The following is a 26,719-nucleotide window of genomic DNA, read 5'->3' on the forward strand; positions in this document are numbered from 1 at the left end:
TTACTGGATTGTGGTGGACAAAATGACGAAAGTAACTATTAAAAGACACATTGTTGCCAAGTGCAAACTTTTAAAACTTGATGAACATCTAAAGGGCAACACCTTCACCAAAATACTTTGCAGTTGTGACTAAATATGAGTCATTTTATCCCTCTTAAAAAAAAAACAACAACAACAAAAACATTCCAGTCACCTATTCATCCGCAAACCGATAAATTGTCTGGAAACAGGTAAATTCATTGAAAGAAGTATCTTTATATTAAATGATATAGTTTTCTTTTAGGCAGTACGTGACCTGTAGTTAAGCATGCCTCAAAGCTCGGAGATGCTGGGTTTGGATCTTGGCCAGCCTGTTATTAGAGTGCAGATTTCCTGGGGTTTGCCAGCTACCGCCGACATTACAAAAGTATGTAAGTATGTGTGTAAGTAGGTATGTTTGAAAATTTGTAAATACGAGTGTACATTTCGGCTTAACCGTAGGTTTGTACAACCCCTAGCAAAAAGTATGGAATTACCAGTCTCGGACTAGCACTCACTCAGACATTTTATCATGTAGAACAAACTCAAATAAAATAAAAAGCTTGAAAAAAGCTTGAAAAAATAATGAATTAGTTCAAAAGTGCAACTCTTTATCATTCAGAAACACTAAAAGAAATGAATAAAAAATATTGTGGTGGTCAGTTAATGTTACTTTTATGGAGAAAGTGCAGGGAAATATTAATGCAATCACTCCACTCTGAGGGGGAAAAAATATGGAATCATGAGAAACAAACACAGAAATACCAATTAAAACACATCTATGGTATTTAGTAGCACCACCTCTGGCTTTTATGACAGCTTGCAGTCTCCGAGGCATGGACTTGATGAGTATTCTTCATCAATTTGGTGCCAACTCTCTTTGATTGCAGTTGCCAGATCATCGTTGCAGGTCGGAGCCTTGCTGTGGACCATATTTTTTTCAATTTTCACCACAGGTTTTCAATAGGGTTCAGATCTGGGCTATTTGCAGGCCATGACATTGACTGGATGAGTTTTTCTCCAAGGAGTGCTTTAACAGTTTTACCTCTGTGGCATGATGCATTGTCATCTTGGAAAATTACAAACGCATTTTCAATTGAATGGATAAGAAAGCTGTCTAAAATTTCAATGTATACTTGTGCATTTATTGAAGATTTAACCACAGCCATCTCCCCAGTGCCTTTGCCTGACATGCAGCCCCATATCATCAAGGACTGAGGGAATTTGGATGTTATCTTCAGGCAGTCATCTTTGTAAATCTCACTGGAACAGCACCAAACCAAAGTTCCAGCATCATCACCTTGTCAAGAGTCACCATTGATGAAAAATACTCATCAAGTCCAATCCTCAGAGACTGCAAGCTGTCATAAAAGCACGAGGTGGTGCTACTAAATACTAGAGATGTGTTTTGATTGTTATTTCTGTGTTTGTTTCTCATGATTCCAATTTTTTTCCCCTTAGAATGGAGCGATTCCATTTATATTTCCCTGCACTTGCTCTATAAAAGTAACATGTACTGACCACCACAATGTTTTTTATTCATTTCTTTTAGTGTTTCTGAATGCTAAAGTGTTGCACTTTAGAACTACCCATAATTTTTGCACTATAAGGCGCACCTGACTATAAGCTGCCATCCACCAAATTTGACCCAAAACTAGCATTTGTTCATAGATAAGCCCCACTGGACAATAAGCCGCAGCTGTCCTCACTGTATTATGGGATATTTACACCACAAAATGTATCATAAGGCTGTTGTAAGACCAAATTAACCATCATGAAGCTTTGAACCAATTGGCTGCAGAGCTTCATTGCTTCAAGAAGCTTCATTTGGCCATCACTGTTTTCTTGGGGTAGACGCTCAACCTCTGCTGCCAACTGCTGTCAACACTGTTGTCGTCCAACATGCCTCCTAGCTTGCATTGCAGTGCTACAGATGTTTAAACAACAGTCAAAATGCATGTTCTAAGTTAACTTTCTTCAGTTACTGTTCTAGTTGTTTCATTAATTGCTAGTTATGGAATTTGCTACCACTTTATTTGACAGTGGTGCAATAAGACTTTCATAAGACCATCATAATTATGACATAACACTGCCATGAGCATTAATGAATGCTTAAGGCAGACATCATTTTGTTTCATCCGGCAAATTATCTCATTTTTGAATGGATGTAAAAGGTCCGAGCTGGACATAAATTGAATTAGTGACACTTAATGACATCTGTCATAAGCATTCATTAATGCCCATGATAATGTCATGTCATAATTATGACGGTTTTATGGCAGTTTTATGATGCCATTAAAGTGTTACCAATTAACCCAAATAAATCAGCAAACAAGCCGCACTGGACTATAAGGCGCAGGATTCAAAATGAGGGGAAAAAAGTAGCGGCTTATAGTCCGAAAATTACGGTAATTCAGTATTTTTTTCAAGCTTTTCATCTGAGTTTGTTCTACATGATAAAATGTCTTAGTGAGTGCTTGTCCGAAACTGTTGATTCCATACTTTTTGCTAGGGGTTGTGTATGCAGTGCACTCTCAGCGGTGGCGCGGGAAGTTGGGTGAGGGTACAGCAGCATCCCCTGGTGTTGGGAGGGGAGTGATTTGGTAGTTTTTTTTTGTTGTTGTTGCTACCGGGTCACGTTGCATAAGGCGCTATTGGAATGGAAAAGTGATGACAGAGGAGGCGATAACATGGCACAAAAACAGCGAAATTTTTTGAAATTTTAATTCGAGGTCGAAACTCAAGATCATTGTCCTTTGGTGTCTTCATTTAGGTAAGACATGCTTGCACTGTAGCCATATTATTGTTATTGTTGCTGTTGAGCTGCTGCTGCGCAGAGCGCAGTTATTTGTGGATTTTCGTGTGGAATTTATTTTAGTGTTGTGAAAATGAGGTGTTAAAGAGCCCACAAACTTCGGTTTTAGCTTTCAAATGTGTTCGTGTGTCATTGCACCGTCTAGCTGCGGGGATTTGCATTATATTACACGAGTGTGTTTTCTTCCAATACAAAAACTCCAATACACACAGTAAGTGAAATGGAACGCTGTCTTTGTGGTAGCATAGTAAAAGTACGTAAACGATCCAGCGTGCGTGCGTATTGCCATTATGCACGCCTTGTATGTAGAAAACGCGAGAGCATGACAAATTTAGACCGAAAGGGCTGTTTTTGGATGGGAAAAAGTGAAAAAGATCCTTAGCCCCCCTCTGCTGTGAGTGACTTCCAGCGCCCCTGCCTATCAGTGCTGTTTTTGGCAGTCCTTTTAATTGTCGTCTTAGTCTTTTGGGTGATAGTACTTATTAGTCTTAGTCATATTTTAGTCATTTCAAAATGTGTTTGTTTTCATCTAGTTTTAGTAGATTTTTACTCAAATTTGTTTTCATCTGTAAAATTCACAAGTTTTACTTTAAAAATAAATAAATGTTTCTAACTATTGACAGACAAGCAAATATTGTAGTGTCTACAAGAACACTGCCAACTTGGTAATAATACACACTCAGCAGGAAAACAGTACATTATTTACAATTAATCACACACCCACCTGGACGCCATGAACTGTATGTAAAAAAAAGTTGTCCGAGGGTTTAAGAGGACTTTCACCGTTGTCATTAGCTTAATGCTAAAGCGTAGATGAATGATATTCTAATGCTAGGAGTTACATCTAGTGTGTCATGATCACTCAGCACAGACCTTTACAGGCTAAAGCAACAATGCATGTTCTCTCTTGCCAAGAAAAGAAAACAAATCTTATCGTGTGTTTTTCAAAACAAGCAAGTCTGGAGACTGGCGAGGACAGAGCTGGGGGGTGGGGTGCAGCACATTACATCAGTAATACAGACACTGCTACGATGCAGGCTAACTACACATAAAATGTCACACATTGTGAACATGTGACAGAAACTATGGCGCATTTTTCATCTTGTCTTGTCAGACGAAAACTGGCATTCGTCTTGTTAGACGCCTTTTTAGCTTTTTACAGTCTCGTCATCATGAAAAAAATTGTGGATCGACGAAATAGTTTCGTTATAGTCATCATTAACGAAAACAACACTGTGCCCTCTGACTGTCTGACCAAATAAGAGTGTAAAGCGCTTTAGATCCCAAGTACACTTCAGTTCAGTTCAGTTCACCTGCGATCCTGCTAACGAAAACCGATGAATAATTCATTTCAATTCAGGATGGAATTTACATTTATGTACTATACATATAGAATTAGCAACACATTCAAAACAATCTTCAGATATCCTGTTTCATTGCTAGTCATGATCACCTGTACAGGTTTTACTCATAAAATCCACATCCATCAGTTAACATTTAAAACAAGCAAAAGTATAGAACAAGAGTTATTATAATGTATTTTTCCTGGAATTTTACAGCACTGTTACCTAGTATACAAATAAATAATAGTGTAAACCAGTTGTGAAGACTGCCTCCACTTGCAGGGAGGATGATGATGATCTCCTTGTCCTGCTCAGTCATGTACATGCACACTAACAAGCTGGCTTCTTTCTCGACAGTAGGCTTATAGTGCAGTCACTCAGGAGGGATGCGACCTCATCCTCTTTTCATCGTTCTCACTCCTGTGCTGGTTGTTGATCTGGTCTGACTGACGCCCTGACCCGTGGACATCTGTGCTTTGATTAGACTCCACATGGAGGTAGGCCCAAACGTGATGGCGCTGCACCACAGAGCCGCTGAAGTCGATGACACGACACTCGTAGGTGCCCTCGTCTGACGGCTTGACACTGGACAGCCGAAGTTTGTGTGAAATGTTGCTGCCTGCTACTTTCACGACCTAAGAAGAAATTAAATTCATCTCTTAAAAAATGATGACTTACCACATGCTGATTTTGTTTTTGCCATTGTTACTGTTGATCTGTCAATTGACTAAAATCTGTTGTTTCTTAATAATGACCGGAAGAAAATAAAGCTATCATTATTTGGCTCATTTGAACAAAGATATTGACAACAAACTCTTTTCCCTTCTCTTTCTCTTACCAATCGTTTGTCATATACACTGTGGCAAATACGTATTTAGTCAACCACCAATTGTGCAAGTTCTACTTGAAAAGATTAGAGTGGCCTGTAATTGTCGACATGGGTAAACCTCAACCATGAGAGACAGAAAGTGGGGAAAAAAAAGCAGAAAATCACAGTTTGATTTTTAAATAATTTATTTCCAAATTAGAGTGGAAAATAAGTATTTGGTCACCTACAAACAAGCAAGATTTCTGGCTGTCAAAGAGGTCTAAGTTCTTCTAACGAGGTCTAACGAGGCTCCACCCGTTACCTGTATTAATGGCACCTGTTTTAACTCATTATCAGTATAAAAGACACCTGTCCACAAATTCAGTCAGTCACACTCCAAACTCCACTATGGCCAAGACCAAAGAGCTGTCGAAGGATACCAGAGACAAAATTGTAGACCTGCACCAGGCTGGGAAGACTGAATCTGCAATAGGTGAAACGCTTGGTGTAAAGAAATCAACTGTGGGAGCAATTATTAGAAAATGGAAGACATACAAGACCACTGATAATCTCCCTCGATCTGGGAATCCATGCAAGATCTCACCCTGTGGTGTCAAAATGATAACAAGAACGGTGAGTAAAAATCCCAGAACCAGGGGGGCCTAGTGAATGACCTACAGAGAGTTGGGACCACAGTAACAAAGGGTACTATCAGTAACACACTGCACCGCCAGGGACTCAAATCCTGCACTGCCAGATGTGTCCCCCTGCTGAAGCCAGTACACGTCCAGGCCCGTCGGCGGTTCGCCAGAGAACATTTCTATGATCCAGAATAGGACTGGGAGAATGTGTTATGGTCAGATGAAACCAAAATAGAACTTTTTGGTAGAAACACAGGTTCTCGTGTTTGGAGGAGAAAGAATACTGAATTGCATCCAAAGAACACCATACCCACTGTGAAGCATGGGGGTGGAAACATCATGCTTTGGGGCTGTTTTTCTACAAAGGGACCAGGAAGACTGATCTGTGTAAAGGAAAGAATGAATGGGGCCATGTATCGAGAGATTTTGAGTGAAAATCTCCTTCCATCAGCAAGGGCATTGAAGATGAGACGTGGCTGGGTCTTTCAGCATGACAATGATCTCAAACACACAGCCACGGCAACAAAGAAGTGGCTTCGTAAGAAGCATTTCAGGGTCCTGGAGTGGCCTAGCCATTGCCACCATTCACACGGATATAATTTCCAGGGCGGCGCAAGCCACAGCAAACAGACAGCGGAGTGGACCAATCAGCGACGGGCAGACGTGACGTTAGTAAAATGACGAGAGAAGGACAAGGGACTTGCGCACGGAAGTAAACATACGAAGAGAACGGAGTTTATTCACCATGGCTAGCGCGAGACAGACTCTTGTCAATGACTCGTGTCGATGTGTTTTTGGTCATTTAAAACTGATTTTACCGTAGATTGGAACATCTTCTCGGCTCTCCTGTTCACCATCTGTGTTGTTGCGGAGACGACTTTCGACGCGCAAGAGTGACGTTGCTCGTTAAGAACACGTCACGCAAATAAACGAATCTGATTTGTCGATTGATTTTGTACCTGCTCAAGAGGCCGTTAATGGGCTGGTTCCCAGACTACAGTATACTCTCAGTGTTTGAAAAATACAGGGAGAACAGTTTGGCAGAGCCAGGCAAGCCTAGCCAGTCTCCAGATCTCAACCCCCTAGAAAATCTGTGGAGGGAGATCAAAGTCAGTGTTGCCCAACGACAGCTCCAAAAATATCACTGTTCTAGAGGAGAGCTACATGGAGGAATGGGCCAAAATACCAGCAACAGTGTGTGGAAAGCTTGTGAAGAGTTACAGAAAACGTTTGGCCTCCGTTATTGCCAACAAATGGTTTATAACAAAGTATTGAGATGAACTTTTGGTATTGACCATATACTTATTTTCCACCATGATTTGCAAATAAATTCTTTAAAAATCAAACAATTTGTTTTTCTGTTTTTTTTCCCACATTCTGTCTCCCATGGTTGAGGTTTACCCATGTTGACAATTACAGGCCTCTCTAATATTTTCAAGTGGGAGAACTTGCACAATTGGTGGTTGACTAAGTACTTATTTGCCCCACTGTAGTTGCCTTAAGTAAATGCTTAGCATCTTTGATATTATTACAAAATTAAACATATAGTCTGCCAAGAATGCACAATTTCTGTTTGGACTTGAGCGCATGACTGAAAGTGGTAATGTTGCATAAGGACAGAAGATGTAGGCATTGTTCTTCCATTAATCTGATGCTGTGCATACGTATCAATCTCAAAACACTGATATCTATCAATTTTAATACCAGTGTTGGTGTTAATATTATCAATACAAGCCACAGCATGAATTACTGCTTAATACTTAATGTGTACTGTTAAACTGAAAGGCTCCATTTGGTAAGAAAATATAGCTTTGCACTTACACTAATTTTAGTGGCGTCTTTCAAGGGCTCTTGCTGAGGAACAACCTGCGCAGAAGAAAATGTTAGTAAGCTACAAATCAGCAAAACAACACTGCTCTTGAGGAATGATTCGTGTGCAAAATGTGTGTTTTCAGAGAATTTTGTCATACAATTGTTCTACGATTTTATTTTCCTTTTCTCATGTTTAAATATTGATGTGATCAGACACAATCAAAAATCAAAAGTGTCTCTTACATCATTTGTGATATGTGCAGGCTTCTTGGGCCAGTCTCTGTGTTCCTTGTTGTACCACCATTGAATCTCCAGCGAAGAAGGAGAACCTGCGCCGCGGAAGGAGCACGCCATCTCTACATCCTTGCCGCTCTTTGTCGTGACGTCGTGGGGCACCTCTGTGAAGAGAGCTGGGAGAGCGTTTGAATGATTAATAACCAAAAAGTGTTCATGGAGCAAAACAAATTCAAGAAAGAAATTGGAAGTAGTTGAGAACCCTTCAGAAAGGTTTTGTCTCCTGCAGATGTCACAAAATGGTGGTAAGGCAGGTCTTGCAAACTTTCAACATTGTTACTTCCCACAAATATGTAAAAAAGATAACAGCAAAGTAAAAAAGTAGGGATGTCCCGATTGCATATTTTTGCACCCGAGTCACCTGATTTTGGGAATCTTCCGATACCAAAAAAGACAACAAAATCCAAACATGTTACAGTACTGTACTTCTTACAATATTTCCTCTCCCGCTTTTTCCAGGAGTGTTGCAGAGTACAAAACGTATATATTTTTGTATCTGTTAGCAATGTTTGGATTATTTTGCTACTTTTCAGCCCTTAAAACGTAATATATATATATATAAATTAGGTTTGAATATTATTGTAAAAAAATAGAGATCGACCAATATTTTTTCAGGACCGATACTGATTATTAATAGTTAGAGGTGCTGATAACCAATTTTTAGAGCCGATATTCATTTGCAGTAAAAGTGTAAAAATTGGAGTTAAAAAATTGAATAATGCAAAACTTAACTTCATTGAAATGCCTGTTTATTGAATCACACAAATAAAAAATAGCTCCAGAAGTGCCTGAATTTCCTAGACCCAGAAGTTCGAAGTTCCCATCAGTGGCTGCCATCTTGGATCGACAAAGTTTTATATAATCTTTCTGCTGGAATAATCAATTTTGATCACAATTATATTGAAAATATGGCATCACAACAACAAGGCAGGGGTAAAATAAGTTGTGGAACGCCAGAAGACCATCCAGTCCGTAGGAAGCGAGTACAAACAGTAAATTATGCCAAGTCTGATGAGGAGTTTCCAGAAAGAGTGGACATGGATTCGAAGAGGAAGGAAGACGAGTTGATAAACAATGGCCCTTCAAAGAAAGTAATAAAATAAAATAAAAATAACAGCACTTTATCATGAACATATACAAGATCCAGTTAAATTGATTAAGATTTGAGTCCCCCAGACCTACCTTGAACTGCAATTACAGATGCACTAGAAGAAATCACAAATGCATTGGATGAAAAAAAAACATGCAGTTGGAATTTTTATTAAATCTAAAGAAAGATTTTGATACATTTGATCACACAATTTTACTCAAGAAACTACATCTGTATAGTATCAGGGGGGTTGCTGCGGAGTGGTTGAGAAGTTATTTAACAGGAAGAGTACAATATGTGAAAATGGGGAAATGGTCGTCAGAATATCTCAGTATCTCTCATGGGGTCCCTCAGGGGTCCGTTTTGGGACCAAAATTATTTAATTTTTATATCAACGATATACAGTATATATTGTATCTCAGTTATTGAAATTTATACTTTTTGCAGATGACACAAACATATTCTATAGTAGTGAAAACCAACATGAACTGGGAACTACCGTAAATGAAGAATTGAGTAAATTAAAGAGGTGGATGGATATAAATAAATTATCACTTAAATTAAATAAGACAAAGGTAATCATATTTAGTAACCTAAAATATAACTCAGAACTACAAATAAACATTGACGGGGTCCCAATCGGGAATGTAAATGAATTCAAATTTCTAGGAGTTATTGTAGATACTAAATTATCATGGAAACCCCACATCAGACACATCAAAACCAAGATCTCCAAAAGCCTGTCACTAATAAACAAAGTGAAATCATATCTTGATGATAGTGCACTTCGCACTTTGTATTGTTCTCTAGTGCTCCCATATTTCACGTATTGTATTGAAGTGTGGGGAAACACAAATCTACCATCAATTCATTAGTCACATTGCAGAAACGTGCGGTACGAATCATTCATAAGGTCGGATTTCTCGATCACACCCACCGTTTATTTGCTCACTCAAAACTATTAAAAATCAAAGATCTTATAAACTATCATACAGCTATAATGCCATTTAAAGCAAAAAATGAATTACTGCCACATAATTTACAAAACCTTTGTAAGATTCGTGAGAATATCCATAGTCTGCGAGGCTCTAGAGATTTTATGTTGCCAAGATTTCGAACTACTTGCAAACGTTTTCGTGTGTCTGTATGTGGAGTGGAACTTTGGAACAATTTAGACAATCATTTCAAGCAGTGTCAAAATATCCCAAAATTTACATCGTTGCATAAAAATATGGTCTGGTCACAATGTAATTACATTTGCTGACAATGTGTGTTGCTGTTTTTGTCAATTGGTGTAAATATTGAAATTATTGTGAATGAGCCAACATTAGTTGGTTGTCTGTTGGTTTAGTTGTTTTTGTCTGTTTTTCCTTTTTCTTCGTTTTCATTGTGTGGACAGCAGTATCCCACAAGTAAGGATGCTGGACAATGAGATCAAGGGTGGGATAAAATAAGTTTTTTCTTCTTCCCAGTTCCTTTCGAGTGCAATTATTTTTGTTGAATTATATTGTATGTTTTTTGTTTCTTTTGTGTGTGCATGCTCGAAATAAAAAAGTTTCATCATCATCATCAACAACAGAGTGACCCTCACTGCTGAATCAATAACATCTTGTATTATTGCCCATGTAAACAATGACCAAAAATGCGTTTTTTTTTTTCTGTTTGTAAGCTGCTAAATTCCATTAAAAACCTAAAAAAAAAAATCATTGATAGATTATGACATGACATAATTATATTTTGATTTTATAAGATGCTGATTCCGATCCTCTGATAAATGGCGCAATCGGCCCGATTTCTGATCACGTGATCGGATCGGGACATCTCTAATTAAAAGAATTAGGTAACTTAAAATGCATATCAGTAGAAGTCAGGATGAAGATGAGTAACACGTAAACAACCAGTTGCTATTTCTTTGTGTAATCACCCAGGCCCTATAGTTATAAAGACCAGCTTTTTATAGATGAGCTTCTACCACCCAAAGACAATTTTCACATCCAGAAACTTTGTGAAGGGCATACTTATTCTTGATTTTCTACAGAATGCATGAGCTCCTATAAGAATAAGGCAACTCATGACACTATCAACAGCTCTTGGATATGAAAGTACTCGCTCTCATGATAACAGAGTACAACTTCTGAGTGCATAGACCTCAAACCTCTGTACTTGACTTTGAGCATGCACAGTGACAAGCTTGTCCCAGGTAGCTCACAAATTCCAAAAGCAAAACTTGACAAGGGATTTGGTATCTTTTGAACTACTTGACCCTGCAGAGTCATGTCCTTGATGCTGTGCAACTCATGGACTGCCGGTGGTCTCATTTGTCAGGGGAGGAGGCAGTAGAGGTGAACTGACTCGAGTTTAGTGTCAAAAAGTGTTAAAGATGGAGAGTACCACATAGATGCAGTCCAAAAACAATGAAAGTTGAGGGAACACTAGACACATATAGTCTAAAAAGAAATTAAAACCAAATACAGTATAAAGGTGAACTGATTTGAGCTGTTTATATTTCAATGAAGTTGAGCGATACATTGAGATTATTACTCATAGCCATAGGTGGAGTTTGACTTTTGGGCCAGGGGGGGCACAACATGTTGATGATCCCGAAACGCAGTGTCAGCCATAAAGTTAACTTACAATATTTATAATAATAAGTTGACAATGAGCGTTTTTTTTTGTTTCCCATCATACTTGAGGGGAATATTAAATCAGGCTTCTTAGGCAATACTTTTCACCAAGATCGTCATCCATTGAATATGATACGCCCGCCAGTGTCGTGTCAATGTAGTTACCCCGCTTAAAAATTGTATCTCCTGGGCGGAGCCATATGGAGGTAGATTTGTGTCATTATTGTTGATTGAACACGTTTATTTCGAATACTTAATACATAGGTACCGATAATCGGTGACAATAATGAAAAAAAATGAAAAAAACAAAATATGAGTATTCCAAAAGGAGTGAGAAGAAGTAAAAACTTATTTACTCCCACCCCTTGTCCTTAAGTCCTGACATATCAGTTCAGTTCCTTACATTTAAATATATACATTCTTGTATATACATTCTTGTTTAACACATATACAATCTCACCATATAACCCTGCATATGACCTATACACAAATGTTGCAAAAGCCCAGTCCATTAAACAGCCCAGAAAACATAGATAAATGAATAAATGAAAGCAACGTCCCATATCCCAATAACCACAACACCCTAGTTGTTATCCATATTTCCATCATCCTTATATTTTTTGAAAATCATATCTTTATACAGTTTCCTAAATTGTCCAATATTTATACATTGTTTTAAATCCACACAAAATTTCTTCAGTAGTCTCACCCCACATACTGATATGCAAAAACTTTTCCTTGTCGTCCGAAATCTGGGTTCTTTGAAGTCCCAATATCCCGGTAAATTGTAACTTTTTTCGTAGTTTGTAAACAACTGTTGAATATTCTGAAGGTAATAAATTTTTTATAGCTTTGAACATTATTTGTGCTGTTTGGTATTGTACGATATCTGAAATCTGAATTATTCAATCAAAAAAAAAAAAAAAAGATGCTTCAATAAAAAAAAAAAAAAGTTTCTTCAATCAAAATATATACGTATTTTCAACCCCAAAAAAAGTCGCTTCATTCAAAATGAAAATGTGTTTGAATGCAAAAATAAATTTGAAACTCAACAAAAAAAAAAACCAACCCAAAAAAAAAAAAAAACATGTGAAACCTTTTTTTCTTTGTTTTTGTTTTTGTTTTTTTGTTTTTTTTGATTGAAGAAACTTTTTTTTTTTGACTGAAGTAATGTTGATTTGTGTTTGGGCCACATTTTGAATAATGACATTTTTGTCGTTATTATTCAATCAAAAAATAAAATGCTTCAAAAAATATGTATTTTCAAAAAGAAAAATCTCTTCAATCTAAAAGGAAAAATTTTAATCATAGAAAAAGTTTTTGAATGTGAAAAAATATGTGAGATTGAAAAATTTACATTTGAACACATACTTTTTTAATTGAAAAAGTTTTCTTTGATTGAAGCAATCCTTTTTGTGTTTGGGTCATATTATGGGGAAGGACAATTGTGTCTAAATCATTCAATCCCCAAAAAAGTTGCTTCAATCAAGAAAAATATTTTCAATCAAAGAAAAAAACGTTTGAAAAATAAAATTGCCCTCCCCTAATATATATTTTTTAAATTATATGCAAAGCAAATGACTGTCTAAGGTGCTAGTCACATGATCTTTTCGAAAAATAATTTTGACCCATGTTAAAAATATATTTTTTTGTTCATTTCATTCATTTTTGTTCCAGTTACAATTACATGCAATGACACTTTTCGGCTACCAGGGGGGGCCTGGCCCCCCGACACCCCCTTAAAATCCGCTTATGCTCATAGCATGTCCGTCTCACAGTTCTGTGATGAAGGGTTCAATACCTGGCTCCGACTTTCCTTTGTGGAGTTTGCATGTTCTCCCCGTGCCTGCGTGGGTTTTCTTTAGGTACTCTGGTTTCCTCCCAAAACATGCATTGGAGGCTGATTGATCAGTCTAAAATTCTCCCTTGGTATAAATGTGAGCACTTTTTTTTTTTTAATCTCATTGTGCATTGGGACTGGCTGGCTACCAGTTCAGGGTGTACCCTGCTTCTTCCCTATAGTTGTCTGGAATACGCCATCCCCCCCCCCCGTGACCATCTTGAGAACAAGCGATAAGGAAGAGGAATGAATGAATGTATGTATGAATGAATGAATGAATGAATGAATGAACATCACTCACATGGGAAATTGACACTTGGATTCTCCAATTCAATTGAATTTTTTTATCAACACCGAAAAAAAGGAAACAATCATAACTGCACTATATTTCAACCTTTTTTGGATATCCTGTTAATATCAAAACATGACATGTCAAATACCATAACACGTCAAAATATAATGTCAGAAATTTTTTCATCCTGCTTGGTGGGTAGGTAAAACAAAAAAATACTGTATCTTAAGTTCTACTAACCTTCTACTACTAAACTACTACAGTGATCCCTCGTTTTTCGCGTTAAATGGGGATGTAAATCCTCGAAGTAGAGGTGTAGCTTATTTACAAAATGTGTTTTTTGTGTGTTCAATGTATTTTGGTGTGTTTAATTTATTTATTTAGCATTGGAAAAAGATACATATAAGACATGTTTTCCCATATTCTTCCCCAAAGCATAATTCTTTATTAAATGCTTCGTTGAGTGAGTCCTCTCAAATCAACTCATGCTGCTTTGAACAGCACACAACACAACACAATGAGTTGCCATAGGGACTACAGCCAATGTTTAACAAGTTAAACGAGGCGGCGTCTTTGAAAAGTTAGACTCTGGCAAGTTCAAAGAAGCTCTCTTGTCACTCATTGTTAATTTTAACAAGCTGCAGCTGCCTGGTGAGAAAGAAAAGTTTCAGGCAAAAATACCTGATTGCGGCCGACAGCCGCTACAAACAACGCCCAGTTTCTACAAACTACACCCACATAATGCTACGGTAGATATCACATGTGTATAGAACTAGATGCAAAATCACAGATTGGCGGCATTAGCACATTTATAGAGAAGTAGATGCAAAATGACAGACTCGCCGGCGCTAGTAAACAGCTGCCATCATAATGCAGTAGACTTCTCAGAAAGGCTCTGTTGTAGTGAACCTTCCTAGCGAACCTTTTAACTCATTTGCTCCCAAAAACGCATAAATATGTTATATTTTTATTTGTTTCAGTGTCCCATTTATACGTCTTTTAATTTTTTTTTTTTTTTTACAAGAGACATCTCTAGGTTCTGGTGCAACTTAGCTACAAAGCACAATGCTTAAAATCTATTTTAAAGCAATAAAACTGGCCACTGGAGGGCAGTTTTATTTGGTAAGACCCGCAACCCGATTCAACGGAACAAACGGCAGGGCCGCACGGCCGGGGCGCCGGCGGAAAACGACCGAATGAACGTCCAGGGCACCAGGTGTGGGAAGTCTGAGCAGGACGACCGGGAGGAAGCCCGGGATGCCAGGCGTTGGACGACCGAGCAGAACGACCGGGACCACCAGTGCAGCGGACGAACGTTGAGTCCGTGCTGCTCGCCGAGCAGAGCCCGCGCCGCCGTGCTCGGCCGCTCACGTCCTCCGCTACCCTCCAGTGTCCCGCGACTCAGCCGGAAACGCGCACGGCCAAACCACTTCCCCCCCAGGAACACAACATGCCCCACACAAATCCCCAGGCGAACTCCGCCACAAGTCAGTGGTCACCACAAAAGACTCAAAAAAATCCATCTTGATGAGACAGGCAGCGATGAGGGAATAGTTACCCCGGCTGTCGCTGCCACAACAGCGTCATCTCTCAGTTCAATAGTTTAGCTATGTGTAAATACATTTTTACTTTGCTACCAAAGCTCTATTTGTCTCGTTGTTTATGTTATTTTGTAGAAGGAAAACATTATTCAGATGTTTGGGATGTCACAAAAGCAAAAAATAGCTGTGTTAAAGTCAAAGTTATGTTTGAAATGTATGCTTTAACAAAAAGCTCTATTTCTGTGTTTTCATCAGAAATTGGAAAATTGCTCAAACTAAGCTATGTTCTAATGCTGATTTCTAAAGAATGGAAAAAGATATGAACTTTTTTTTCCTGCTGAAAGGAGAGAGTCTAATCTTTCTTTGATGGGTTCCATGTTTATATAGAAATAGAACTGAATTTTCTGTGGGCCTTGCAAAATCAGTCAAAATCCAGTAGAACGGCTGGGAGCAAAGGGGGTTTCACGGGTAAAAATGGCTGGGAGGGAATGAGTCCATTTTAAATGATGAAACACTTTTAAAACCTTCACGTGTCGAAAGTAGACAGAAGGGAAATATTGGAATAACAGGCGCAATTTTATCAACTAAAAACAAAACTAAAATGACTTCCACACATAGCAAAGGTTACAATCTAGTTATCTCAATATCCGCAATACCCCTGTGTCTAGTTAAGTTTAGGGGAAAGAATTGGGCTAGGGCCTATTTTCCCCAAAACCCTTTGAACCAACAGCAGGTGTGGTTTGTAATGTGGCTGCGCCCGCGGTCAGACCCTTCTCGCTTCAGGAGGGAAAGTTGGACTAGGGGCGCGATGTTTGAAGCGCGAAGTAGCAAGGGATCACTCTACTATTACAAAAAATAATAATAATAATAATAATTTAAAGCTAATATTTATGGTCTTAATTTACTCACAGTCTGGGCTTGTCTAGGTCTTGTATTGGTCTTCACTTGTAAAAGGTCTTAGTCTCACTGAGCCGCTGTTGATTGAGCTGTTGTTTTCTGTTCTGTCGACATTTGGTTAAGCTGTTTAAAGTTCAGTTCCTGCAGCTTAATTGCTTTTTGCAAGGGTTTGTCTGCAGCCGAGTTTGTTAGTCTGGTTGTGTTGAAATGACTTTCTCCACTTTGAAGCATTATCCCTGCATTGCGTAAAGGCATGGACACGGTGTTTCTGTTTCATTAATTTGGGTTGCTTCGGACATAAGTGGACGGTATGCCGTGTTTAATTTGAATGAATTTTGATTAAATGTGACTTTTTACTCTGCAGAGAGATAAGCAAAGAATACTTTTAATGCAGAAAGGGCTGCAGCAAATTGTTGCTTTAAAAACGACACTAACTCAGTTTACCTGAAAATACCACTTCTGAAAATTGCTTTCATAGTACAATGGTTTGAAATGATAAGAAAACCATTTCAGTTATTTTAATAGAAATATTAATCAGATGGATTTTATTGAAGTTTCTTTGAAGTTATTGCGCTGTAAAACATTTTGATTCTACTGTCATTCCTAGTCTCAATGCTAAAAATGCAACAGGATTTCGAGTGCCAGTTCGTTATACTGTATTTGAACATATACAGTGGCGGAAACCGTGAGGCCTCTCACTCAGAAGGTGGACAGTTGTGTTGAGTGACAGTTGCCTTTCATTTTGTGTGTGTAATATTACATACAGATACAATGGGGCAAACAAGTATTTAGTCAACCACCAATTGTGCAAGTTCTCCTACTTGAAAAGATTAGAGAGGCCTGTAATTGTTAACACGGGTAAACCTAAACCATGAGAGACAGAATGTGGAAAAAAAAAAAAAAAACTGAAAATCACATTGTATCATTTTTAAAGAATTTATTTCCAAATTACAGTGGAAAATAAGTATTTGGTCACCTACAAACAAGCAAGATTTCTGGCTGTCAAAGAGATCTAACTTCTTTCAACGAGGTCTAACGAGGCTCCACTCATTACCTGTATTAATGGCACCTGTTTTAACTCATTATCGATGTAAAAGACACCCGTCCACAACTTCAGTCAGTCACACTCCAAACTCCACTATGGCCAAGACCAAAAAGCTATCGAAGGACACCAGAGACAAAATTGTAGAACTGCACCAGGCTGGGAAGACTGCAATAGGTAAAACACTTGGTGTAAAGAAATCAACTGTGGGAGCAATTATTAGAAAATGGAAGACATACAAGACCACTGATAATCTCCCTCGATCTGGGGCTCCCTGCAAGATCTCACACCGTGGCGTCAAAATGATAACAAGAACGGTGAGCAAAAATCCCAGAACCGCACGGGGGGACCTAGTGAATGACCTACAGAGAGCTGGGACCACAGTAACAAAGGCTACTATCAGTAACACAATGCGCCGCCAGCGACTCAAATCCTGCACGGCCAGACGTGTCCCCCTGCTGAAGCCAGTATACGTCCAGGCACGTCTGCGGTTCGCTAGAGAGCATTTGGATGATCCAGAAGAGGACTGGGAGAATGTGTTATGGTCAGATGAAACCAAAATAGAACTTTTTGGTAGAAACACAGGTTCTCGTGTTTGGAGGAGAAAGAATACTGAATTGCATCTGAAGAACACCATACCCACTGTGAAGCATGGGGGTGGAAACATCATGTTTTGGGGCTGTTTTTCTACAAAGGGACCAAGACGACTGATCTGTGTAAAGGAAAGAATGAATGGGGCCATGTATCGAGAAATTTTGAGTGAAAATCTCCTTCCATCAGCTAGGGCATTGAAGATGAGACGTGGCTGGGTCTTTCAGCATGACAATGATCCCAAACACAAAGGCAGGGCAACAAAGGAGTGGCTTCGTAAGAAGCATTTCAAGGTCCTGGAGTGGCCTAGCCAGTCTCCAGGTCTCAACCCCATAGAAAATCTGTGGAGGGAGTTGAAAGTCCGTGTTGCCCAACGACAGCCCCAAAACATCACTGCTCTAGAGGAGATCTGCATGGTGGAATGGGCCAAAATACCAGCAACAGTGTGTGAAAAGCTTGTGAAGAGTTAGAGAAAATGTTTGGCCTCCCAATTGCCAACAAAGGGTACTTAACAAAGTATTGAGATGAACTTTTGGTATTGACCAAATACTTATTTTCCACCATGATTTGCAAATAAATTCTTTAAAAATCAAACAATGTGATTTTCTGTTTTTTTTTTTTTTTTCCCCACATTCTGTCTCTCATGGTTGAGGTTTACCCACGTTGACAATTACAGGCCTCTCTAATCTTTTCAAGTAGGAGAACTTGCACAATTAGTGGTTGACTAAATACTTATTTGCCCCACTGTATATTCTCTGCTTGTTATGCAAGAAGACGTGTCTGTAAGTAACATTATTTCTGCTTTGATTTTCCCTGATCCTGTCACAATACATTGCCTTGCAATCTTGTTGAAAACACTTTTTATTCATAATCATTCATTATTATTTAGTGCACGTGTGTGTGTGTTAGCCTCGGATGTGTGATGGTTGGCATTTATAGGTGTATGACGTGAAAATTGCCTGTCTCACTCTCTACATGAGAATTGAGAACCCAGCTAGCAACTAAGTACACTGGTAAAGTGTTAAGGCCGTTTCAAACTAGTGGCAGCCTAGCGTGAAGGGTTCAGCAGCAACCCATTCATTGTGTATGTGGAATTGGACTTCTCGGCGAAAGTGTGCGGTAGACACCCGTCTTGGGTGGAATGGCAAGTTTGAATGAATTCGCGCTAGGAGGCGGGGCCCAAAATTGTTTCCGAGCAACGCCGCGCTTACGTCAATAATGCATCCAATAGCAGACGTACTTATATCTGTGCTATGAGGCTGTTTAGGCAGACGGATACATGCAATACACGGCCAAAGAAACCTTGATAAACCCCACTATTTGAGAAGTACTGGTGGGGGCGCATTACCTCTTCCGCCTCCTGGATTGGAGGAGGACTAAGTCCGATGTGGATTTTTTTATTTTATTTACTTTTTTAACTCAAACATATTTGCCATCTGACTACATGCACCGAATCATGATGTCTGTACCGTAACGGTACGAGACGAATACAAATACCGTTACAATCTTAGTCTCCAGTGTTCCCACATGCTATTGTCCTGGAAACTGCAAAAATTGTTGAATTAAATATTCTGCTGTGTAATAACTACAACTGCCTCATTTAAAGCAAAAGAACGGTTTTAATGACCCTGAACTGTTTCCTCCCTCGTGGCAGGTACATTTGGTACACCTTCCATCCATTGAAGAATCAATTTATCTATCTGCAGACGAGAGTGCAGTGATTGCAGTCCGATTAGGTCCCTATTGGGCCGCTTGCTGCAATCTATTTATCAAATCTCCTCTGTGACCGTCTTCCCTCAGCTACCACCATCATGAAATCTTGCACTAAGCTTCCTGAAGTGGAGCTGATCCTTAGCTCTGCTGAGAAGAATATATCAGAGTGAGATGAACAACACTGTCTATTGCCGCTGCAAACCTTTCTACCATGCAGCGAATTTTGTTACTTGCGTTCTCATTGCTCACTCTGACATTTGTGATGAATGTCATACCGTCAACTGTTCTTGCAAGTGTCAGTAAAATCAAAAGTAATTTAAATTGAAGAGTGACTTGCATGTAAATCGTAATAACAGGTTGTGTCAGTCATCACAGTAAAGTTGACACAGAGGCTATTTAAGCATAAATTTTGCTTGCCGCAGGCTTCTTTCTACCAGTGGCAGGGAATGATTGTTTCATGATGCAGGTCCACAACATGCATTTTTAAAGTGATCCTCCGTGGCATTTTTCACTTCCCTGCATATTGAGCTCTGAGAAAGAGAAGAGGCCATAAGGACCTGAGAAGAGGCTGCTTGCTGGCCACCAAAACCTCATTAAAAATTAAAAAGTGGAGAAGAATGCTAAAACATAGAATCGTGTACACAGATGAGCATATAAGTGGATCTCGAGCGATAACTTACAATTATATTGTTTTTCTTCCGAACACAGGCAAAATGAGATGGATAAATCAACCCTGAGTGGCAATGTGGGGGTCGAAAACCAATAATTTCTTCTTCTTGTTACTTTATTAATATGACATAACCCCCCCCCCCCCACACACACACACACACACACACCTCACACCACACAACAACACCCATACACCATATGGTACTACAGTGGGACAAATAAGTATAGTCAACCACTAATTGTGCAAGTTCTCCCACTTGAAAATATTAGAAAGGCCTGTAATTGTCAGCATGGGTAAACCTCAACCATGAGAGACAGAATGTGAAAAAAAAAAAAAAAACTGAAAATCACATTGTTTGATTTTTAAAGAATTTATTTGCAAATGAAATGGAAAATAAGTATTTGGTCAATACCAAAAGTTCATCTCAATACTTTGTTATGTTCCTTTGTTGGCAATAACAGAGGCCAAACTTTTTCTGTAACTCATCACAAGCTTTTCACACACTGTTGCTGGTATTTTGGCCCATTCCTCCATGCAGATCTCCTCTAGAGCAGTGATGTTTTGGGGCTGTCGTTGGGCAACACGGACTTTCAACTCCCTCCACAGATTTTCTATGGGGTTGAGATCTGGAGACTGGCTAGGCCATTCCAGGACCTTGAAATGCTTCTTACGAAGCCACTCCTTTGTTGCCCTGGCTGTGTGTTTGGGATCATTGTCATGCTGAAAGACCCAGCCACGTCTCATCTTCAATGCCCTTGCTGATGGATGCTGAGATTTCACTCAAAATCTCTCGATACATGGCCCCCTCATTCTTCACAGTTGATTTCTTTAAACCAAGCGTTTTACCTATTGCAGATTCAGTCTTCCCAGCCTGGTGCAGGTCTACAATTTTGTCTCTGGTGTCCAGCTCTTTGGTCTTGGCCATAATGGAGTTTGGAGTGTGACTGACTGAAGTTGTGGACAGGTGCCTTTTATACCGATAATGAGTTAAAACAGGTGCCATTAATACAGGTAACGAGTGGAGCCTCGTTAGAGCTTGTTAGACCTCGTTAGAAGAAGTTAGACCTCTTTGACAGCCAGAAATCTTATTTTCCACTCTAATTTGGAAAAAAATTATTTAAAAATCAAACAATGTGATTTTCAGGTTTTTTTCCCCACATTCTGTCTCTCGTGGTTGAGGTTTACCCATGTTGACAATTACAGGCCTCTTTAATCTTTTCAAGTAGGAGAACTTTCACAATTGGTGGTTGACTAAATTCTTATTTGCCCCACTGTATATTTGTATGACTTATCAGTCAACTGATGGGTCTTTCAAATTGAAACAATTGTTGCTTCCAAGCATAATGAGTTGTTCTTCTACCTCACAACAGGGCCAAATTAGAATCATTTTGCAAGTGTTTTGGCTCTTGAAGGCTCTTGCAATCAATCAACAAACTATATAAATGTCAAACCTAAACTAGGACACGGTCATTTTCTTATGCATAAAACAAAGGTAAGACTGTGGGAATTTGATGGCATTCGATCTCTAATAACAGTTGAAATCGTTTGGTTTTTGATAGTGGTTCTGTCTCATGTAACTGCAACAGGGCTTTTATCACCATGACAACAAAAGATAGAGCAATGATGCACAAGCAAGTGCCAGTCTGCTGCCAATTTACCGGCTTTCAAACCACTTGTATTTATATTATATATATTTTTTCAAAGTGACTGGATGGTAGAAGACTAAGCAATCACTAGCTAATTTGTCAACAAATGCTTGTATTTACATTGCAGGCCAAAAGTATTGGAACCCCTTGAATTCTGTGAGATAATGCTCAACTTCTCCCAGAAAATGACTGCAATTACGAATGCTTTGGTAGTAATATCTTCATTTATTTTGCTTGCAATGAAAAAACACAAAAGAGAATGGAAACAAAAAAATAAGTCAATATCATTTTACATAAAACTCCAAAAATGAGCCGGACAAAAGTATTGGCACCCTATGAAAAATCATGTCATGCTTCTCTATTTTTTTGTAATTAACAGCACCTGTTACTTACCTGTGGCACAGAAAAGGTGGTGGCAATAATTAAATTGCACTCGCAGCCAGTTAAAATGGATTACAGTTGACTCAACCTCTGTCCTGTGTCCTTGTGAGTACGATATTGAGCATTGAGAAAATAAAGAAGACCAAACAACTGTCTGAGGACTTGAGAAGCAAAATTGTGAGGAAGCATGGGCAATCTCAAGGCTACAAGTCCATCTCCAAAGGCCTGAATGTTCCTGCGTCTACCGTGTGCAGTGTCATCAATAAGTGTAAAGCCCATGGCACTGTGGCTAACCTCCCTAGATGTGGATGGAAAAGAAAAATTGACGAGAGATTTCAACGAAAGATTGTGCGGATGGTGGATGAAGTACCTCGACTAACATGCAAACAAGTTCAAGCTGTCCTGCAGTCCAAGGGTACAACAGTGTCAACCTGTACTATCCGTCGGTGTCTGAATGAAAAGGGACTCTATGGTAGGATACCCAGGAAGATCCACTTCTGACCCAGAGACATAAAAAAGCCAGAGATTGAAGGGTGGGGGGACAGCCTGTTAGTGAAAGCCAGCAAACAGTTTGCTAAAGACATGTCAACAAAGCATGTGGATTACTGGAACCATGTCCTATGGTCTGATGAGACCTGCAGGCTTTCTTGTGTCCAGTCTTCAGAAGAGGCTTCCTCCTGGGGTGACAGCCATGCACACCAATTTGATGTAGAGTGCGGCGTATGATCTGAGCACAAAGAGGCCGACCCCTCACCTCTTCAATCTCAGCAGCAATGCTTACAGCACTCCTGTAACGAGTCACATGACATTTTGGAGGGAAAATGACAAGCAGTACTCAATTTGGACATTTAGGGATGTACGTAGTTTCTATGCGGTGTACTCACTTTTGGGGTTTAGATATCAATGGCTATATTTTGAGTTATTTTGAGGGGAAAATAAATTAACTCTACTATATAGACCCTACCCACGTGACGTCACAACTCCGCTCTCCTGACTGGTGCCGCCCACTTGTCCGTCAACACATCGTGTTGACCTGTTACGGCTACGTACATTCCTCCTATTTACGGCGTGTTTTTCTGCTCGTTAACATTAATAATCAAAATGGTGAAGGCGTGTGTGGCGGTCGGTTGCAATAACAGAGAAGATAGACGGAGAGACTTGAAGTTCTACCGGATTCCGAGAGACACGGTGAGGAGAGCGAGATGGGCTGCTGCAATTCGACGAGAAAACTGGGCTCCAAACGATTACCACAGATTATGTAGTAGTCATTTTATATCTGGTAAGATGCATTTAATATATATTTAGAGGGTTTTGGGCTGACAACCACAATTAAGATCATTGCTAGGCTAATCGCCGACAACATACACGTATGTATGTAGTGAGAGTGCTATCGCCTATCCATATAAACATTAAAAGCCCTAGCTCCATTGACAAATAACATGAAATACATTAGACTTGACAGTGGATGTTAGCAAGAACAAAAGATTTTGAATTGAAAATTTCGTAACTCACCTTCCGAGCACAAGATTCCTGCCGAATTTTCGTGTACGAGGACCTGTTTCACCCAACCAGCAACGTAGCATTTATAAGCCTCCAAGCTCTTAAAGTTTTTCAAACTTTCGTGAGAATAGGCTGATTTTGTGTGGACAAGATAGTTGTAAATATCAGGGTCAGGCAGAGACGGCGAAGGCAGCCGGTCAAAAATCATCGATTTAGGCATCAAATATGGATCTGGCGACTGTATAGAACGAAGCTTTTCCACATAACGCCTTTTATGCAACACATCCAGTGAGTTTACGGCATCAGAAAGCACCGGGTCTTCCATGAAATGCATTTTAAATTCCTCGATCAATTGAAACCAATGCTAATACAGAGACAAAATGACGGACAAGTGGGCGGAACCATACAGCGAGCACGTGGTTTTATGACGTCGGTGGGTAGGGTCTATAAGCTACACACAGACTACTTTTCATTGTGTCAAAGTGTCATTTTTTCAGTGTTGTCCCATGAAAAGATATACTTCAATATCTGCAGAAATGTGAGGGGTGTACTCACTTTTGTGATACACTGTATATATAATCTCTTCTTTCTAATCAACAAGTTGTGTCACGCCTAAATTTTAGTCTTTACTGTTTTAAACAAAATAGAAGAGAGTAGTCTTTGTCATTGTACACGTACACATAGGAGAAAAGATAGGTCCCTGTATTTCTTCTAAGTTATAATGATAAGAAAAGCTCCCATGTTAGAGAATGGTTTAAAATCAATTTTGCTGCTAAAATTAAATGCATTCTGAGTCTGCTGTTAGCCCATTAAGGACCTCTGCCTTAAAAGGTCATTGGAAAACAAGCACTGCTGGCTGGAATAATTGACCAAATGCATCTTGAAATTAAATGGCAACATTTGTCATGTGCAAAGGTGGCACCTCATGGGGCCAGCTGATAAAATAAGGATCATTAACTTAATGGCTCCATTTCTGTCAGGCCTGGGGGAACAGAAGAGAACAATTGAAAGAGGGGGGAAAAAGACTGTGTGAAGACCAGGACGTGAGTTAACAGTGTAACTTTCACCAAGGTGAGCGTAAATAACGTGTGAACAGAACCCCTCTGGGAGGAGTTATTTCCCTAATTTGATTAATGGCTTTAATAATCAGGCAAGGCTAAAGCAAAAGGTGAATGAGGCGTGTGTAATGAATAGACTGACTTGAGAGATTAAAGGCTTAACACCATGTCCATTCAAATGACAAAAGTGAGTGAATAGCATTGTAGGATTTTCACCTAATGCTATAAGAATTACAATTAGATAGGGGTGTAACGGTACACAAAAATCTCGGTTGGGTACGTACCTCGGTTTTGAGGTCACGGTTCGGTTCATTTTCGGTACAGTAAGAAAACAAAATGCAAAATATAAATGGGCTAGTTGTTTATTACACACTTTTGTGCTTTCAACAATAGGAACATTAGCCTATACAAAGCTAGACTTCTGCTCAAAAAGTTGCGGGTATTTAAAGATAATAATCCAACAACAATTTGCCTTTCAGACCCTGCGTATTGGTCAGCATTCTTTCTGAAAGAAAGAAGAAAAAAGAAGTCCTGTGCTAAAGAGAAAAGCAATCCCAATGACAAAGATTTTAACATGTATTTTACAAATGAAAGGCCTCAATGAATCATTTTTTCCCCCTTATGAACGGTTTTCAAAAGCTTTATTGGTGGATTTTCTCAAGTTAAAGCGCCACACAGAAATGAATCAATTTAATTGTGTAGGCAGGATCTGTGTATTATTCTAATTATCTAATTACAGTTTTTTTTTTTTAGCTCATTTCAATTTATTTTATTTAAATGGGCTATTATTTATTTTATTATGTGTTTATATTTTACAAATGTGATGTACTATTCATTTATATTGTATATTTTATGTTGTATATGCTTTCCACTATTGGCATCACCCGCACCCCGTTGAAATGGTTTTCTTCCTATCTTTCTGAGCGCAGCCAATATATCCAACTAAAGTCATTTAAATCCACACCCTCCCCTGTTACCTCCGGTGTGCCTCAGGGCTCTGTCCTGGGGCCCCTACTCTTCATGATATACCTACTCCCCCTTGGCAATATTTTTTCGTAAATTCAACATCCACTTTCACTGCTATGCCGACAACACCCAACTCTACCTCACTTCTGAACCCTCCTCCTTTCTCCCGCCCTCATCTCTGACTGACTGTATCACTGAAATAAAAATCTGGTTTACCCAAAATTTCCTAAAACTGAAAAAACCGAAACTGAAAACTGGTCCACCTCTGCTTTACTTCCGCTTTACGACGCGACGTCATGGTCTAAAAATAGCATGAGTGCGGTACGCCATTGGTCCAGTGAAAAATAATTAAAACCGGACATCTCATTTCATGACTTTAAAAAAATAAACCGCCGGACGCCATGGAAAGAACGTAAAAAGTTGACATGTCCGGGCAAAAGAGGACGTTTGGTCACCCAGTGTTAGTGATGATTCAAATGCTATGGCAGCTCTTATGAAAACGTGTTATCATTCATTCATTTATTATAACAGGCATTTCCTGTATTAAGATTGATGACAGCCCCTAATGGCTATGGAAAAAGACAACATTACTTGCTGGAAAACAAAAATAAGTCGTGTGGGAATTTGCCAGAAAGTCAATAATGCTACATTAGGTTTAGTTTCAGTGCAGGGTAAACAGACAGGGAGATCCTAGGGGAAATAATGAGAATGTTGTGAGCCCTTCAGCCTCCTTCCAAGGTGGAAGGTAAAAATCATGAACTAAGAGGGGAGCAGCTGCCTGCCTTTTACTGCACATCATCCACACCTGCGGGCTGAATTACTCATGTAACCTATGGGGCCGATTGCCATTTCCTCATAGTGTGCGAGAGCATGTATTAGCATGTCTTGTTGACAACTCCCCGGATACATATACAACACCTGTCAGGTCAGAGATTGTGAACGACCATCAACAAATGCTCACTATTGTTTGGAGTATTGCTCTAACATCTCTACTAAAAATGAAGAGTCCAATATGACTTGAGTACAAATATGAAAGAGCATTTGAATTGAGTTTGAGGTACATTTCAAGGAAGAAACATTGTTTAATATGGAACCCAAAAGGGTAAAAATTAAAAAAATAAAAACATTTTAAAATAA

At 39.2% G+C, this 26,719-nt stretch overlaps 1 protein-coding gene across 1 annotated transcript in view; it reads right to left on the reverse strand.

Moving 5' to 3' along the window:
• Nucleotides 1-1,611: 1,611 nt before the first annotated feature.
• Nucleotides 1,612-26,719, reverse strand: part of vstm2l (V-set and transmembrane domain containing 2 like) — a 39,043-nt gene continuing 13,935 nt past the window's right edge. The window contains exons 2-4 of the mRNA XM_057847113.1: nt 7,681-7,847; nt 7,447-7,491; nt 1,612-4,811 (exon numbers count right to left, since the gene is read on the reverse strand). Of these exons, the coding sequence (XP_057703096.1) occupies nt 4,554-4,811; nt 7,447-7,491; nt 7,681-7,847 (470 nt within the window). The 3' untranslated portion in view covers nt 1,612-4,553. The remainder of the gene's footprint in view (nt 4,812-7,446; nt 7,492-7,680; nt 7,848-26,719) is intronic.

The sequence above is a fragment of the Corythoichthys intestinalis genome, chromosome 9, assembly GCF_030265065.1.
Source record: "Corythoichthys intestinalis isolate RoL2023-P3 chromosome 9, ASM3026506v1, whole genome shotgun sequence".
Classification (NCBI taxonomy): Eukaryota; Metazoa; Chordata; class Actinopteri; order Syngnathiformes; family Syngnathidae; genus Corythoichthys; species Corythoichthys intestinalis.